This window comes from Peromyscus leucopus, chromosome 10, assembly GCF_004664715.2.
Source record: "Peromyscus leucopus breed LL Stock chromosome 10, UCI_PerLeu_2.1, whole genome shotgun sequence".
Taxonomy (NCBI): Eukaryota; Metazoa; Chordata; class Mammalia; order Rodentia; family Cricetidae; genus Peromyscus; species Peromyscus leucopus.
In genome coordinates, this window is record NC_051071.1 from 78,626,130 (window position 1) to 78,642,947 (window position 16,818).

Below are 16,818 nucleotides of genomic sequence, written 5' to 3' on the forward strand. Positions count from 1 at the left end.
CAGGCAGATATTCAGGGTCTTGTGTATTTGGGTATCTCCAAATGCAATAACATGGAACTGTGTTCTTAATTATTAATCCTTTCTTTAAAAAGAACGCATAAGTTTATGTGTTCTCTCTCTCTCTCTCTCTCTCTCTCTCTCTCTCTCTCTCTCTCTCTCTCTCTCTGTGTGTGTGTGTGTGTGTGTGTGTGTGTGTGTGTGTGTGCAGTGCCCACAGAGGCCAGAAGTCAGGGTCAAATTTCTCAGAACTGGAGTCACAGGTGGTTGTGAGTCCTAAGTGGATGTTAGTCACAGACCCCAGGTCCTCTCCAAGAGCAATAAGCATTCTGAACTGCTGACCACCTCTCCAGCCCCCAGAGTAGGGTTTCTATGGGTGTTGTACCTGTGGTGGTTTGAAAGAAAATGGCCCCTAAAGGAAGTGGCACTATTAGGAGGTGTGGCCTTGTTGGAGGAAGTGAGTCACTGTGGGGGTGGACTTAGAGGTCTCATAGATGCTCGAGCCATGCCCAGTGAGACACTCTGCTTCCTGTTGCCTGCATAGCAACATGTCCCTGCCCCTTCTCCAGCACCGTGTCTGCCTGCATGCCGCCATGCTCCCTGCCATGGTGACAATGGACTGAATCTCTGAACTGTGAGCAAGCCACCTCAATTAAATGTTATCTTTATAAGAGTTGCCGGCTGGGCGGTGGTGGCGCACGTCTTTAATCCCAGCACTTGGGAGGCAGAGGCAGGCGAATCTTTGTGAGTTCGAGGCCAGCCTGGTCTACAGAGGGAGATCCAGGAAAGGCGCAAAGCTACACAGAGAAACCCTGTCTCGAAAAACAAAACAACAACAACAACACCAAAAAAAAAAAAAAAGAGTTCCCATGTTCATGGTGTGCCTTCACAGTAATAGAAACCCTAAGACAGCACCTCAGAGATAACCTGTGAGACTTTCTCCTGTCGACATGTACATTTTCTTCTGGGAGATACTGAACACAATGTCTCTTCCTTAAAATTCACAGTGAACATAGGGGAAAAAATGTTCTTGGAGATTTGCAACAAGGACACACTAACCATGTAGTCAAATGTTTCCTCTATTAATTAACTGTGAATCCATTGATCTCCCATAGAAAGAGGATTTTGGGAACACAGAGTTCTATGTTATTGCATTTGGAGATACCCAAATACACAAGACCCCGAATATCTGCCTGGACAGTGCTAAAATCCAGTGCCGTGAAGGGATGTTTGAGGCAACTGACTCCAAACCATGTGACTTGGAGGTAAAGATGTGTCTGGGGGAGCACTGGCTTCCTGTGTCCATCAATCAAAAAGGGTCTTATGTGTCCCTTGCTCTCAGGCTTTTGAGAAGCAGTAGCTACCACCAAATTTTAAATTTTAAAAGTTGGGTATGGTGATGCTTTTAACCCCAAGACTCAGGAAGCAGAGGCAGGCAAATCTTCGGAGTTCAAAGCCTGCCTCATCTGCATAGTGAGTTCCAGGTTAGCCAGGGCTATGTGCCCTGTCTCAAAAACAAAACAAAAAAGTCATAAAAGTCAAAGGTAAAAGGTTGTAAAGCCTGAGAAGATGGCTTTGTTGGCAGAGTGCTTGCTACATGAGGACTTGAGTGCGGCTCCCCAGCACCCACATAAAAGCTGGCTTAGTGGTGCCCATCTGTAATTTCAGTGCTGGTGGGGGGAGAGATGGGCGGACCCCTGCGGCTCACTGGCCAGCCAGTGTAGATGAATTGGGGAGTTCCTGACTCACTGAGAGACCTGCGTCAACAAGCACGGTGGAGGAGAACTGAAGATACCCAATGTTGACTTCCCGTCTGGATCACACACACGCACCCCTCCTCCCACGCATGCGCACACGCCGCGCACGCACACAAAGTACCTAGCTGCCTTGGGCAAGTAGGTAACACGCCCTAGGTACAGTTGGTTGTCAGCTCCTGGGAGGAGCTCTTTGGACCACGTCTGTGTCACAAATGCGGACTGCTGCAGAAGCTCAGCCCACCTTGCGGCTGTGGCAGAATTCATAGCCTTCGGGTTTGCATTCATGCGAACGAATCAGGAACTGCAGCTTGTATTTCTCCAGCAACTTTTCTGTCACATCAGGCCCGAAGTAACAGCCTCCTCCTCGGACAGTGTTGGCCTTGCAGCCCTCCTGAGCCATGGGATCGCTCCACAGAATATCTACAACCTAGGAAGACCAAGGTACATATCCACTCAGTCATTCACAGGAAAAACAGAAGGAGGCGGAGGAAGAGGGTGGGGAGCAGGAAGCCGAGGAGGGAGGGAGAGAAGGAAAAAGTAGGAGGAAATGAATAAACTTCTATGCAATTAATATTTGACACATTTGTATTTTGAAGTTTTATTTGGCCAAGGAGGCCAGAGAGGGTGTTGGGTTCCAGGGAACTGGAGTTATAGATGGTTTGGGGATACCCTATGCATGCTGGGAATCAAATCCAGGGTCCTCTGGAAGAGTGACCAGTGATCTTAGCCACGGAGCCATCTCTCCAGCCCCATGTTTATATTTTGGATGCCGAGGATGCATTTAAAAAGATTTGTCACATCTTTTTGCTGTTTGTTTTTGTTTGTTTTGAGACAGGGTCTTGCTAAGCAGCTGTCCTTGAACTCACAGTGACTCTTTTAGCTCAGCCTCCCAAGTGTTTCAGACTTCTTGTTTGTTTGTTTGTTTGTTTGTTTGGAGACATGGTCTTGAGTAGCCCAGGCTGGCTGAGAATGATTCTGAATAACTGATTCTCCTGCCTCCACTTCCCAAGGATAGGGATCGCAGGCAGGCAGCTTAGAGGTGTTTTGTTTCACAATGACTTCCCAAGGATAGGGATCGCAGGCAGGCAGCTTAGAGGTGTTTTGTTTCACAATGAGTGCACACGCCTATTGACTGGTAAGTACATACCCGTTTTCTTGAACATAAATCTTACGTAGAAGGTCAGCATGTAGAAGAGGTAGCATTGCTCGGGAAACAGCTGGGCATAAGGGCTGCTGTGCTACCCCTGGTCAGAGCCTGCATCCCAGACCCTTGCACCCTGGCTCCAAAGTGAAGGCAGAACTCCTGGAAATGGCTGACAGTCTCCCCTGGGGAGTTCACAGCCCCTAGCTGTGGTCCTGGAGAAGCTCAAACAATGTTTTGCTTTTTAAAGTAACTTAAGGATTTTGACACAAAGCTGCAGAAGATCTGAGAAGTCTTTCCAGTTCAGGTTCCCCCGCTCCTGCTCACACTCAGAGAAGCATTTTCCATTGCCAGTCTTACCCAATGCAGATGTGGATTTAGAGCGAAAACATGTAACACTTTCTGCATGTACTTTTCAGGGAAAATGCATTTGATTTATAAGTATCTGCACACGATTGGGTCACGTGTTACAGAAAGAACGACTTCCATTTTAAGTTTCAAGTGTAAGCTGGTGTTGAAGCCCAGATCAATAACTCTGGGAGAGTGTGGCATCTGTTCCTCACCCTCCTTTGTCCAGCCAGTGACTACTTCTGCTCACTTTAGCTTTCAAAAGATTCTGAATTATTTTCTTTATTGGATGAACTTTATGAAACTGCCACTTTTGTAGATGACAAATGATGACACCATTAAGCTTCCATAGCTCTGTAACTGCCCAAGACCACCAACATCATCTCCAACCTGGCCACCAGGTGTGCTGATGGTTTTATGTCACATGACACAAGCTTGAGTTATCTAAGAAGAGGGAACCTCAACTGAGAAAATGCCTCCCTGAGATTGGCCTATAGGCAAGTCTGTGGGGGTACTGTCTTGATTAATAATTCATATGCCAGACCCATCCCACCCGGAATATCACCACCCCTGGGCAGGTAGACCTGGGGTACATAAGGAAACAGCCTGAGCATCCCATGGGGAGCAGGTCAGCACCCCTCCATGGCCTCTTCATCAGCTCCTACCTCCAGATTCCTGCCCTGTTTGAGTGCCTGCCCTGAATTTCCTCAGTGATGGACCATGATGTGTAAGCAAAATAAACCCCTTTTTTCCCAAGTTATTTTTGGTCGTGGTGTTTAATCACAGCAATAGAAACCCTAACTAAACAGCAGCCAGGTATGGTGGCGCATGCTTTTAATTCCAGCGCTTGGGAGTCAGAGGCAGGTGGATCTCTGAGTTTGAGGCCAGCCTGGCACATGGTGAGTTCCAAGACAGCCAGGGCCACAGAGAGAAAACCCCATCTCAAAAAAGAAAAACAAAACCAAAAGCCTAACTGAGACACCAGGCTGGCCATTTCAGGGGCCTCCCTGACATAGCCTTGCCCCTGTAAATGCCTCTTCCCCTGTTTTCCTGAGTCTCCCATTTTGGCAAGTGATGGGCCACACTGTGCAGTGTGTCCTCATCTGCCTGTTTTCATCTGTCCTGACAGAATGAGTGTGTTTGGGGTAGCCATGTGTCCAGCTATACACACTTTTCCAGACTCCCTTGCAGCTAGGGATGGCCAAATGACAGAGTTCTAGAGAGCTGGGGCAGCCTGTACTTTCCTGAAAACAGGGCAGAAGCTACTGCCTGGTTCTTTTGGTCTTGTGCTGAAGCCGCCAGCTTCCTCCATAAAATTAACATGGAAAAGACTCCACTAAGTGGTAGCTAGCCTGCATCCCCAGCTGATGCCAAATCCTGGAAGAGGTATTCTTGGGCAACAGCCTCTCCCCAGCAGCCTCTCCCCACTCGTTACAAAACATTAACATGAGTTATTAGAAAAAAAAACTAATGTCCTTCTGGAGTTTTAAAATTCTTGATAGAAAGAGGGACCTTGGTAAACCTCCTTCATTTATACAGTAGTTTTGATCTGTTGGTCCCCCAGACGGCAGGCATTCTGAAGAGACAGCAGCGAGCCACACCTACCTGCTTCCACTCTTCCGGAGTGGGCTCCAGGACCCCACCCGCATCAGCATCACAGTCGGTGTCGGGGGCCAAGGGCAAGGGCTCCCCCTTCTCCCTGATCCTTGGGAAGCCGGCTTGCTCCCGGCACCGCTCCAGCTCCAGGTCCACCGAGCGGCGGCCCTGCCGGGACTGCCCCTTGTGGTCAACCGAGCCGCAGGGAATGCTGCAGGACCGGCAGGCTTTGTGGGCCTTAACGCCAGAGCCGGGGTGAAAAGGCGAAGAGGGGAGAGAGCGGCTTTGAGGAAGGAACCATGGAGTAGGTCTCTGTCCAGAGCTTGTCGGGGTGACTTTCCTCTTCTGCTCCCGGTTCTCACTTTCCTTTCTCATTTTGCATCTCAAGGTAGAAACAATCTAAACATGTTCAAAAATAAACAAACAAATAAATACACATATACACTCGTACGCGCACGCGCGCGCACACACACACTTGCAGGAATGAAATGCTAAGTCCTTTCAGACTACCGTTCCAGCGTCCAGGTCATTCCTCCTAAACTCTGGAGTCCACAAACCATGCTGCTCTGTGCACTTTTCCTGAGCTGAGACAAGCCAGATCATAACAGCAACCCTCAGAACTTCGAACAGCAATCCCATGCGGCCACCACATTCAAACACGTGATTGGCAGGCTTATATCTTTTTGTTGTTGCATTTCATGTTTAAATTATTCATATTTAACATACTTTTTGCAAACACACATACTAACATTTTGTATCTCCAAAGGAAAACTGTGCGCTATGTGAGTCACCCCCGTGTGTAGCGCGCCCACGCTGTCCACCCATCCGTCATGTAGCCTAGGTTTACTGGTGCACAGTCGCAGCATTACCATTAAGGGAACCCTTCTTTTGCTTAATAATGCCCGCAAATGGAACAGTAGCAAATGCAGAGTCGGGACCAGAGCATAAAACATGGACGGGCAAGATCCTGCCTCTGACACAGGGCTCTCAGAGAAAAACAAACAAAAATCTCTTCTGTGCGGGGTTTGGCGCCATCTGCTGGAAGTCCTGGATTGCGTGGGTTGATAGGCTGGTGTAGAATAGAGAATGGCAGACTTCTGCAGGACAGGTGACCGGAAATGCTGTGATTATACCGGCCGCAGAAGGGGGCCGTCACCGACTCAGTCATCGTGGTGCTGAGTTGAAGAATAAACAGAATGCAGTTCTCGGGAAAGACAGGGGTCTGACTCGGAACTGCGTGGCAAGATACACAAAGACAACCATCCCTGGAGCCGAGGGCTACCAGGAAGGCTGAGGAGGCTAAGAACTCTGTGAGTGTATGTGCACAGAATGGGGGTCCCCCTCCCTCCCCGCGCAAATAGGTGCAGGAACCGATGTACAAAAAAGACCCATCCTAGGGTTGACTGGCTTAGGACAAGAGTAAAGAAAAGTCCTGGAGAGGGCCAGCAGGACGAATGTGGCCTGAAAAGAATCCACTCTGCATGGAGGTAATGAGGCTGTACAGACATTGGACAGGCGCTACCCAATTGATCCTTTCCTAACAACTGGGGGGGGGGGGGTTGAGATCACCTAGTCAGCCCCTTCTCACTGCATTCTCACAGCAAAAGTCAGTCATCACTGACACCCCTGTCACCTCTCAGGCGACTTTAACGATTCCATCACCCGCTCCTAGAAGTGTCTCTATCTTTGATTCTTAGGGAAACTTCAGGTTCCAGTGTTTTGAGCGTTTCTGGTAGGTGAGGTGAGGTGCTACTCCTCACAATTTTCGTAAGTCAACCCACGTTCTCACCAGCTCTATGGGAGCATCATCATTTACAGACAGCCGAGGAAACTGAGACACAGAGAAACCGAGACTCTTCCTGCACCCAATCCAGTTAGTCTGGCTGGAGCCCTCCCCCCTCCCCCCACTCTGCCCCCAGGGGCTCCCCAGGCTCCCCAGGTTGTACAAATGGCTGCACCAGCCCTGCCACAGAACTTTACCAACCGAGAATGTTCAGGAGTTAACATGTGCTAAGCCATGAAAAGAAACTGTTCCTTTGACTCTTTCCAAAGTTCCTCCTACTTCTGTGTTTTCAGGGTTACACACGGTTCTCCCCGTGAGATAATTGGCTCTCCTGCGGCTTGCTGTCTCTACCTCCAGATGGAAACACAGCTGAACAGAAGGTTTGGACTCAAAGTTTGTGAAATATCAAGCTTGAAAAAGACAGGTGCCAGGCAACATGCGATTTAACAAGGGAAACACGAAGAACTGATTGATAGGTTCTAGGGCCCTACACTCTCAAGAATATAAAGGGGGAGGGGGAGGGAGAAAAGAAGAGATGGGTGAGAGGACCAACAGAAACTAAGTATGGGGGCTGGAGAGATGGATCAACATTCGCCCTTCTTCCAGGGGACCCAGCTTCAATTCCCAGCACCCACATGGTGGTTCAGTCATCTGAAACTCCAGTTTCAGGGGTCCAGTGCCCTCCCCCTACCTCTGAAAGCACATTCATGGTGCACATACATACATGCAGGCAAAACACTCAAAAAAATATCTGATTTTAAAAATGAAGTGTGAAGGCTGAAGAGCTGGCTCGGCAGTTAAGAATGAACATCACTTGCTGCTCACATTTGGCCTGGAGTTCAGTGGCCAGCACCCACCTTAGGCAGCTCATGACCACCGGTAACTCCAGTTCCAGGGGATCCAGCGCCATCTTCTGGCCTGCACAGGCACTCACACTGCCATAAAAGTCTTTAAACATCAACCACCCCTGAGTATGTGTGCAAATGCCATAAGGAAACCTGCAGCTTTAAGGCTGAAGCTGGGCATGGTGGTGTACACTTGTAATCCCAGCACTTGGGAGGCACAAGAGGAGGATCACAAACTGAGGGCTAGCCTTGACTACACAGTGAGCTCTAGACCAGCCTTAAATTAACAAACAAACAAACAAACAAACAAAACAAAAACAAACATGAACGACTGAGATGTCCAGAAGACAGTTGTGAGCCCCTGAATGCTACAGAGCTCTCTCTCTCTCTTTAGCATTTGCTAAAGAATGTATCTTTTTCCTCTTCAAGCATTGGGTTGGGGACACAGGGATGTGTAACTTGTCCCTTAGCCACCAAATCCCAAGAAGCCGTACCCAAACCTGATAGGTAGAACCTGAGTGCAGAAGCCTTGGACTCTGAGGCAATGTATGCATTCAATGAGCTCCGTGTAGCTCTGTGCCGTGAGCCTGGTTCTGTGTGTTGAGGAAGGGTATGTGTAAGTTTCGGAGGTCAACAGGACAAACTAAGTCAGTGCTGCCAACCTAACTTAGTCCTCTTTCTAATCTCTGTCTCTCTCGTCTTCAGTAAGGGTCATGCACTCTGGGATAAAGAGTGTGTTTGCAAACTTCCCTTTCAGGTAAACATAGACATTTGACTAAGTTCTTGTCAATTAGATCAGAAGAGAAATGCTGGGCGCCACGGGATGTCCCTAAAGGAAAAGAGCTCTTTCTTCTGTTCTTTTTAATTGGCTAGGATGCGATCACAATGACTGGAAGGAACTCAAGCAGCCATCTTGGATCATGATGCACTGTGGCAGGCCAGCAAGAATTCCAAGTTCCTAAGACTGTGATGTTGCTACAGACCTTCGTTTACACAAGAGATAAATATTTAACAGAGACCTTTGGACCTTTCTGTCACCTCAGCCAAAGGTAAGCATCATTTTATAAGGTATGTGTAACATATTTACATTGAATCTTCACAGTGCCAACAATATAGTTTATTCATATCCCCGTTAAATCTAAGGTCATGTTAAGTTAGCTTGTCCAAGGCCACAAATTCTAAGCAGAAGAACCGGGATTTTTATCCCTTTCTGCCTCACTTCTCAGGCCAGGCTTTGCCGACTCAGGCAACACTTTCTTTTAAATAATCTATTTAACTTTATTTTATGTGTGTTGGTATGAAGGTGTCAGATCCTCAGGAACTGGAGTTAGAGACAGTTGTGAGCTGCCGTATGGGTGCTGGGAATTGAACCCGGGTCCTCTGGGAAAGCAGCCAGTGCTCTTAACCACTGAGCCATCTCTCCAGCCCCCACGTTCTTACTTGAACATCTTTGTGGCAAAGAGTATCATTCTTCCCAGATCTCTCTCGCGATTCTTTGTCACAGGATGCAAACTGCAACTTTCTTGCTGAGCAGATGGCCAACCATAAAATACTTTGTTTCCAACTTCTCTGCAAGTGTAGGGGTCCCATGTAACCACGGTCTGATGAGGGGAATCAAAGTGGAGACCCTGCAAGTTCTGGATTGTTTTGGAAGGGGCAAAGCCTCTGTATTACACACACACACATCTGCAACACACACACACCCTGCCCGCCCCCCCTTGTCCGGGAGGACATGACAGCATGTTTTCTTGGCAATACAGATCCCTAGGATGAGTCTCTAGACAGTGACAGGGAACAAAGTTTGCCATGTCACCGATACCTGAGAATTCCAAGACTCAAAGCCAGTCCTGACTCTCAAACTGTGTGCTGTGGTGTATGTCCACAGCCACCAGAGACATTCAGAGTCAAGGCAGCCCCTTCTGTAGTAACGAGTTCCATGTTGTTGGAACGGTCAGGAAAGCGCCACAGAGGTGGCCATGGGACAGTTGGAGGATAGATGCCTGACATACCGTGAAAAGTTTAAGAGTCTATTATGAGAATACAAAGCCTTTGTTTTCCAGGCCTCTGTTTCTGAAGTGAAATGGACAATAGGAAGCTATTGTTCATCGGCTATAATCCACTCCTTGTCACACTCTCTACCTCCTCTGCTGGCACACAGAGCTGTTGTAGGCACCTGAAGGACAGACAGTCTCTGGATCATTTTCATATCTCCTTAGTATTGTCTTTGCACATGGCAAGCAAGCATCCTCCCTGACCATGCTAGGTGCTGAGTACACCCGGGTTGAATTTAGTTAGATGATTCAGATATAAATCATTTGGGGATATAAATTATTTGGGAAACAGAGGCTCTTCGGGTGATGGTATTAAGGGACAATTAATTAGAATCATCTAAATCAAGGATGGCAAACACACAGCACTGGCTGCCACTCTGTTTTGTGTCCATGACAGACATTGCTAATGGATTACAGCACACTTGCTCCCTGTGAACCCTCAGCCCTTTCTCCACATTCTCACCAGTTACCAGGCAAGGTGACATTTATTTTACATTGACAGTGTGTCTAGACAGAACGTGAGATTTGTATGGTCTCATGAATCAGTACCTTGTGCCTGTCTAGTTTAGCCAGAAGTTCCAAGTCAGTCCTGTCTGAGACTCCGCCATGAAGAACCAGGACTTTCTCATCAACCAGTGTGGCCAACGGAAGCCAGCAGAAGACATCTTGGAGTGTCCTTAGGATTTTCTTCCCATGTATCTGAGAAATGAGACCGACAACACATTCAGCATCACAGAGCTCAGTCTGAGGGAGAAGAAAGTTTGGCTTGGAAAGGGGCGCACCTTGTATTTATCCATCACTTCCTTGGTGAAGCCGTATCTGGACACAGAGGCAAAGCACACAGGAAGATGCATTTAGTGACAGAAGTCATGGCGTGACCACATTTTATAAAAGTGCTTATTCTATTTTTGTGCCCTTAGAATACATAGAAAAAAGAGAGATAGAAATCATCATCAAGAAGTTTACAATTTTGCCATTATTTCTGGGAAAAGAAATTATGAGACGTTTAAATTCTATTCTTTTTGTTTATCTAGACTTACTACTTCCTCTGAGTGAATCCTTATTGTTTACAAGTTAAAATACTAATATGCTAAAAATATAATGTTCTTATTACAATAGTAAAATAACATGGAAGTTTAAAAAGTCTTTTAAAATATTATATACTGTGTGTTCTTTTAGAAATTAGAAAACTTTTTTCCCCTGGTAATTGAACCCAGGGCCTGTGCATGCTAGACAAGTGCCCCATCACTGAACTACAACCTTAGCCCTAGGAAAACTATGTTTGAAAGGCGTCTAAAGCAAGGACTGTAGAAAAGTAACTTTTTGCAACTGAAAGCAAGTACCCAACAGCCAGCGTGTCTGGGCCTGTACCGTAAGTTCACGAGGTGATCCTCATGGTTTCCTCTGTTAAGATGGAACTCTTTGGGATAAACCAACATGAAGGCAAACAGCACCATCAGGACCTCTACTGAGTCCTTGCCCCGATCCACAAAGTCACCGTTGAACACGTATGCCCTCTCTGGCGATGGTAGACCGTTCTTCCATCCGAAGATGAATCCAAGAAGAGGCAGACAGAGGAGGAGGAGGGGAAGAGAACATTATGTTAAAGGCAGAGTCAATCCTGTGATCCTCCACATGGCAACACCAGCCAAAAGGGAAATGTTTCCCGTTGTGTTATATTTCCTTTCTAAAGAGGCTGAGGATAGGAGATGTCCATCAAACTGACATTTGATGCACAGACACAGTGTTGCCATGTGGTGTGGACCAAAGGATACTGGTCTTGTGACATGGAAACCACCTTTAAGTTTCAGGTACTTAAGGACAATAACAAAAATAGTTATGGGCTGGAGAGATGGCTCAGTGGTTAAGAGCACTGACTGCTCTTCCAGAGGACCTGGGTTCAATTCCCAGCACCCACATGGCAGCTCAAAACTGTCTGTAGTTACAGTTCTAGGGGACCTGACACCCTCACAGGCATACATGCAGACAAAACACAAAATAAAAATAAATAAATCATTTAAAAAATAGTCATACTGACTGCCATGGATTCATAGAGATTAAATAAGATAATACCAGGCTGAGCAAGCCAGCTTGTAATCCCAGCACTTGGAAGGTGCAGGCAGGAAGGATCAGAAGTTCAAGGCCAGCCTGGTCTATCTGAGACCATATTTTAAAAAAAACTAAAAAAAAAAAAAAAAAAAGTATACATTTTTTTTATTATATGTTATTTTTTATTATATATAATGATTTTGAAATGCAGTAGATATACAAAGTAATATTGTACTAATAAAATATTAAATATGCATGGTTGGTTCCATAGCAATCTTCTTTATTTGGAAAAATAGAAAATCAATTGCTTAATAATGATTCCAAGTGTTTATCAATATAACATTTGAGTTTGCCTAAATTTTACAAAAAACAACATAAAACCACACACACACACACACATAAAACAAAACCCAGAACCAAAAGCAAAGCTGATTTTTGTGTCATGTCTTATACATACACATACGTCATTTAAAATAATATTTTAAAAATCTAAGCGATTGGGGCTGGAGATGGCTGAGCAGTTAAAAGCACTGGCTGCTCTCTTCCAGAGGACCCAGGTTTGATTCCCAACACCCACATGGAAGCTCACAACCATCAGTAACTCCAGTTCCAGGGGACCCAGCGTCCTCTTCTGGCCTCCATGGGCACTGCATGCATGTGGTGTGCTGAAATACATGCAGGCAAAAAAAAAAACCATAAAATAAAAATAAATCTTTTTTTTTTTTAAATACAGGCTATGTAAAGCATTTGTGTAACAGAGAACATATCTGAACTTTTAAATTAAGCCTCAGAGCAAGAAAGTAACTTACTTTGAATGTTCATACCTTATAAAATATAAAAATTAAGTCGTCCAATTGGCCATGTAAATCTCCTAACAGAGAAAAAGAATATTAGTTCACACTGACCCTTCTTTAACAAGAAAAATACTGTGCCTGGAAGACCTGACCAAGTTAAGAAACCAACAGATACTAATCTGGGGACAGTGGCTGCCATTTCATCTCGCTGCACATGGACTTAGTAAAGCACACGATTCTCACCAACAGTGAATTATCCATATTGTCCCTGAAGCAAAGACGGCAGAGAATATTCCAGGGTGGTAAGGGGTGAGGGCTGGGGACCTCACCCCACTTCAACGAGAAGCTGCCACTGTGCACTTCGGGGCCAGTGTTGGGAGACTGTTCAAGAGAAGTTACCAAGGCTATACCTAACAAGAAATCTCCTGTTCACGTGTTGAAACAATGATTTTTAACTTTCAGGTGTTTGCAGGGTGAGCAAGACATATCCAACGGACCAGTTCACAACCCGTCGTGTGCATCTGTCTCAGCTGGAGTGTGGCTTCTGTGCTCATGGATGCTGCCCAGCAAATGGAGTAGACTGGCTGCTGGGGTTCTCCACGGGAGACGTGTGAATGGATGGAAATAATAACACCATAAGCCTTGGAATTTGCTCGAGCACCAAGAAATAAAATGTCTGCTCACACAAAAGGCTGGGTGGGGTTTCTTCATTTGTTCTTTGCTGTTGGTTGGTTATTGTGGTGATTTTATTCTCAGTATGGAAGGTGAACTCGGAGTCACTGTCAATTGCTTCTCTGAACCATGTCTCCTCTAAGTAAGTGTGGGACAACTGTGTGCATGGTCAGCTGAAGGAGAGGCGCTTTGACCCACTCTTCACACACCATCACGCTCCCTCCGGCTCAGCTCCTTTGCCCGGAGCTCTCTCGTGTTTTCTGGTTTGTGTCTAGCCAGGGAAGGCAGCTGGCACAGGGCGGGCGGGCGGGCACTTACCGCACACTGTGATCTCCTCGCTGTAACAGGTAGAGACCCGGTTGATGTTCGGCAGCTGGGCCAGGTGTTTCCTGGTCTCATACAGAAGGTTCAAGACATAGCGAGCGTGGAGCTGCTACTGGGAGGAAGGAAGAGTGGGAAGGGAACACCACCAGTGGCCCCACTTTTGCCGGCGGATGCCCAGCCACCCCAGACCCCAAAGGGAACCCAGGAAACCGTGGATCACTCAGCTGTTTTCATTTCTACTTTTCTTCCCGTCTGTGAACACTGAGTCACCTCCTCTCTCCTATCTAGTCTATAAAACTCCTCTTTGCCCTTAGGGAGCAGTGTGTGTCCGCAGTAGCAAAGCATGAATTAGCGCATACATTGATAGTGTGGACTGATGCTGCTGTTGCTTAGAAACAGCACCCCAACTCCTACCCGGCTTCCATCTTGTCGAAGAGCAGAAGGACTGGGGTCTAGGCACCTCTCAGAACTGAACCGCTTCTCACCAGTTCTGCGCTGGCCACGGGGGTGTCAAACCAAGACAGGGTTTTGCTTGGACCTTTGTCTCCTGACAGGTCTCCCTGCCTCAGCCGTCCCTGCACGCCAGTCTCAGCTCAGCAAGCACTATAATGTTATCATTACTCCAGAGAGGTTCTCACGGTGAAACCCTGCCTGTCCCGGAACTCACGATCTAGACCCCAGCTGGTCTTGAACTCACAGAGATCGGCCTGCCTCAGCCTCCCAAATTCTGAGATTAAAGGTGTGAGCCACCACGCCCCACTACACAGGGACGATCTTGAAGAGCCGCGGGAAGGCCATTCCTGCGCTTCTGCCTCTGCGTCTCTAGTCATCCCCTTGGATTCCTCCTTGCTAACCACAGTGGCCTTCCCGGGGTCCCGGAACAGTCCACGGAGATCCTTCCTCAGGGCCTTTGCCCTTGCTGCTCTGTCTAGAATCCTCTGTTCCCAGATAGCTCAGGTGTATCCCTCACCACGCCGGACCTTTGCTCAGGCAATTTCTTCCCAGACGCGGTAAAACTGCCTCTCTCCTGGCCTCTCTTCCACAGCTCTCATCTGTGCTACCACACACTGACTGATTAGTTTAGTCCTTGTCTTCTTCCTACACCACCGCCGTGTCAGCAGCAGGACAGCCGCAGTACCCGGATGAGCGTGAGCATCCTGGAAGCCCTCACCAGCTGCCTGTAGGTTTCCGTCTTAGAGACCGGGCTGATGGACCGCAGGAGTCAGGCTGTACTTCCGGGGCTGGTTTGTTCCGCCCTTACTCATGAATACAGATCAGTGGGGACCCGCACCCCAGCTTAAGCTTACTTGTCTCCGCCTGAAAGCTTCCACCAGGGCGGTGGCATGGTCGGGAAGAAGGGGGAAGGAGAGGTGTGGTCCGGTGTAGCTGTCGGGCACCTCTATGGATTCATAGTCACCGCCCTTCTCTGTCTCCACATCCTCGGTGAATCTCTCCTCTGTGAACATGCGGTTCAGGAAGTCCCCTAGTCCAGACACAGAGGGCAAAGGCAGGCCAGCTTAGGATCAGACCTCGTGGGACTGTTAATGCCGAGGGACCCCGCCAGCCTGGCGCTGGCTCCGGCCCAGGATAAGACAGGGATATCGAAGTGAGAGGAGTAAGGGGCACGGGAGGAAGGTTGTGTTTCTGTGTCAGTACAATCATTAGTTGGCATCTAGTCTACATTTACTTTTTAAAAATCACCAGAAAACGGCGATGGAGAGGTGATGGCTCCCAGTTAGGAATGCTCGATGCTCTTCCAGAAACCCTGACTTAGATTCCCATCACTCTGGCATCTCACAAAGTCCTGTAACTCCAGCTCCAGGGGGATCTGGTGCCCTCTGCTGGCCTCCTCTGGCACCTGCACTCATGTGTGCATACACTTGTTTTACAAGTGATTTAAAACAAATCTTGGTGGCACACGCCTTTAATCCCAGCACTCAGAAGGCAGAGCCAGGTGGATCTCTGTGAGTTCGAGGCCAGCCTGGTCTAAAGAGCGAGATCCAGGAAAGGCGCAAAGCTACACAGAGAAACCCTGTCTCGAAAAACCAAAAAAAAAAAAAAAAAAAAAAAAAAAAAACCAAAAATAAATAAATGAATAAAACAAATCTATTTTTTTTTTTAATAATCAAAAGGTTGGTCAGAGAAATTCCAGAAATGCAGAGGCCTGTGAAGGCAGGAGGAAGGTCAGAACAAGGCCAAGGAGGAAAAGATTCTGGGCCATTCACTTTGTTAGTGGGCACAGCAGGGGCTCAGACGGTCCCAGCACTGCAGCCTCCTCCAGCTGCCAGCCTCTGAAGGTCCAAGCCAAAGGTTTCCCTCCTGGACTGCAGGGGACCATGAGGGGCAGGCCAGAAAGACTATGAAGGCAGCATCCCCCCTCCTTCTCTCCAGGAGGCCTTCGACTAGGGACTCCCAGACTGACATTGCCCCCAAGGTCCTGGTGTCTGGAGGCTCCTTTTTCATTATTTCCCAGGCCTCCCGAGTTGGTGGCTAGCAGTCTACTCTCCATTTCCTGTATCTCTCTCCAGCCTTTCCATCCTGATCCACTTCCTCCCACCTCCAGTGTTTCCTGCCACTCAGTAAACCAACTCCTGGGGCTGGGGAGATGGCTCAGAGGTTAAGAGCACTGACTGCTCTTCCAGAGGTCCTGAATTCAATTCCCAGCAACCACATGGTGGCTCACAACCGTCTGTAATGAGACCTGGTGCCCTCCTCTGGCCTGCAGTCATACATGCTGTATACATAATAAATAAATAAATCTTAAAAAAAAAAAGAAAGAAAGAAAACCAACTCCTTGCACTTAAAATCTTGTCTCTAGGAATGTTTATAGGAGAGCCTAAGCGAAAAGTTTACTCTGTCATTCATCTGCTGACCATCTCACTCAGTCTTGACCTCTCCCCAGATTCCTCATCCATTCTCTGTGTAACCCCACCCACATTGACCACCCACATTGACCCTGTGATATTCAGACAGAAGACCATGTCACATGACAATTCATACTCACTCTCGTGGTGGCTGCTGGGCGTGAAGTGATCCACAAGGTAGCTAAAGAAATCATGGAGCTGTGGGAAAACCAGACAAGGCTAGCTTTAAAATACCAGGGAAAGAGAATCCAGGAGTGGTCCAGATCAGCTGAACCTTCAAGCACCAGGTCAGCCGCCGGGGCTGGCAGGCAGTTCCCCCTCCCTGCGGGCATCCCCACGAACCTTGACCTGGTCTTGCTGTCCAGCATACTCTATAGACTGGAAGATGTTCCAGGTACATCGCCGCCTCATCTCCAGGCGGGCCATGTAGCGCCGGTACCATCTCTGGATCAGGGCCGCTGCCTTGAAGGCTGTAAGCCGGATGAAGAGACAAGCCCGTGAGCAGGGACCCCCAGAGATGGAGCAGGAAGCAGGGGAGGGTGGTGTGCAGAACCTGCCCCATTGTACAGACGGGCACAAGATGTCAGGGGCAGCACC

At 47.8% G+C, this 16,818-nt stretch overlaps 1 protein-coding gene and 1 long non-coding RNA gene across 3 annotated transcripts in view; one reads left to right on the plus strand and one right to left on the minus strand.

The window, feature by feature from the left end:
• The window catches only part of Ppef2 (protein phosphatase with EF-hand domain 2), a 32,194-nt gene that overhangs the window by 11,526 nt on the left and 3,850 nt on the right, over window positions 1-16,818 (minus strand). Inside the window, exons 2-11 of the mRNA XM_028881883.2 lie at window positions 16,564-16,691; window positions 16,362-16,419; window positions 14,665-14,840; window positions 13,352-13,466; window positions 12,392-12,438; window positions 10,890-11,056; window positions 10,301-10,337; window positions 10,068-10,217; window positions 4,849-5,238; window positions 1,996-2,181 (exon numbers count right to left, since the gene is read on the minus strand). Of these exons, the coding sequence (XP_028737716.1) occupies window positions 1,996-2,181; window positions 4,849-5,238; window positions 10,068-10,217; window positions 10,301-10,337; window positions 10,890-11,056; window positions 12,392-12,438; window positions 13,352-13,466; window positions 14,665-14,840; window positions 16,362-16,419; window positions 16,564-16,691 (1,454 nt within the window). The remainder of the gene's footprint in view (window positions 1-1,995; window positions 2,182-4,848; window positions 5,239-10,067; window positions 10,218-10,300; window positions 10,338-10,889; window positions 11,057-12,391; window positions 12,439-13,351; window positions 13,467-14,664; window positions 14,841-16,361; window positions 16,420-16,563; window positions 16,692-16,818) is intronic.
• Window positions 2,108-13,051, plus strand: LOC114701723. 2 transcript variants are annotated; one of them, XR_005092354.1, is made up of 4 exons: window positions 2,108-2,195; window positions 6,916-7,002; window positions 8,341-8,516; window positions 12,824-13,051. It is a non-coding gene; the product is annotated as an uncharacterized LOC114701723 (long non-coding RNA). The 2 variants fall into 2 exon arrangements; XR_003735868.2 differs by lacking the exon at window positions 2,108-2,195 and adding an exon at window positions 5,647-6,149.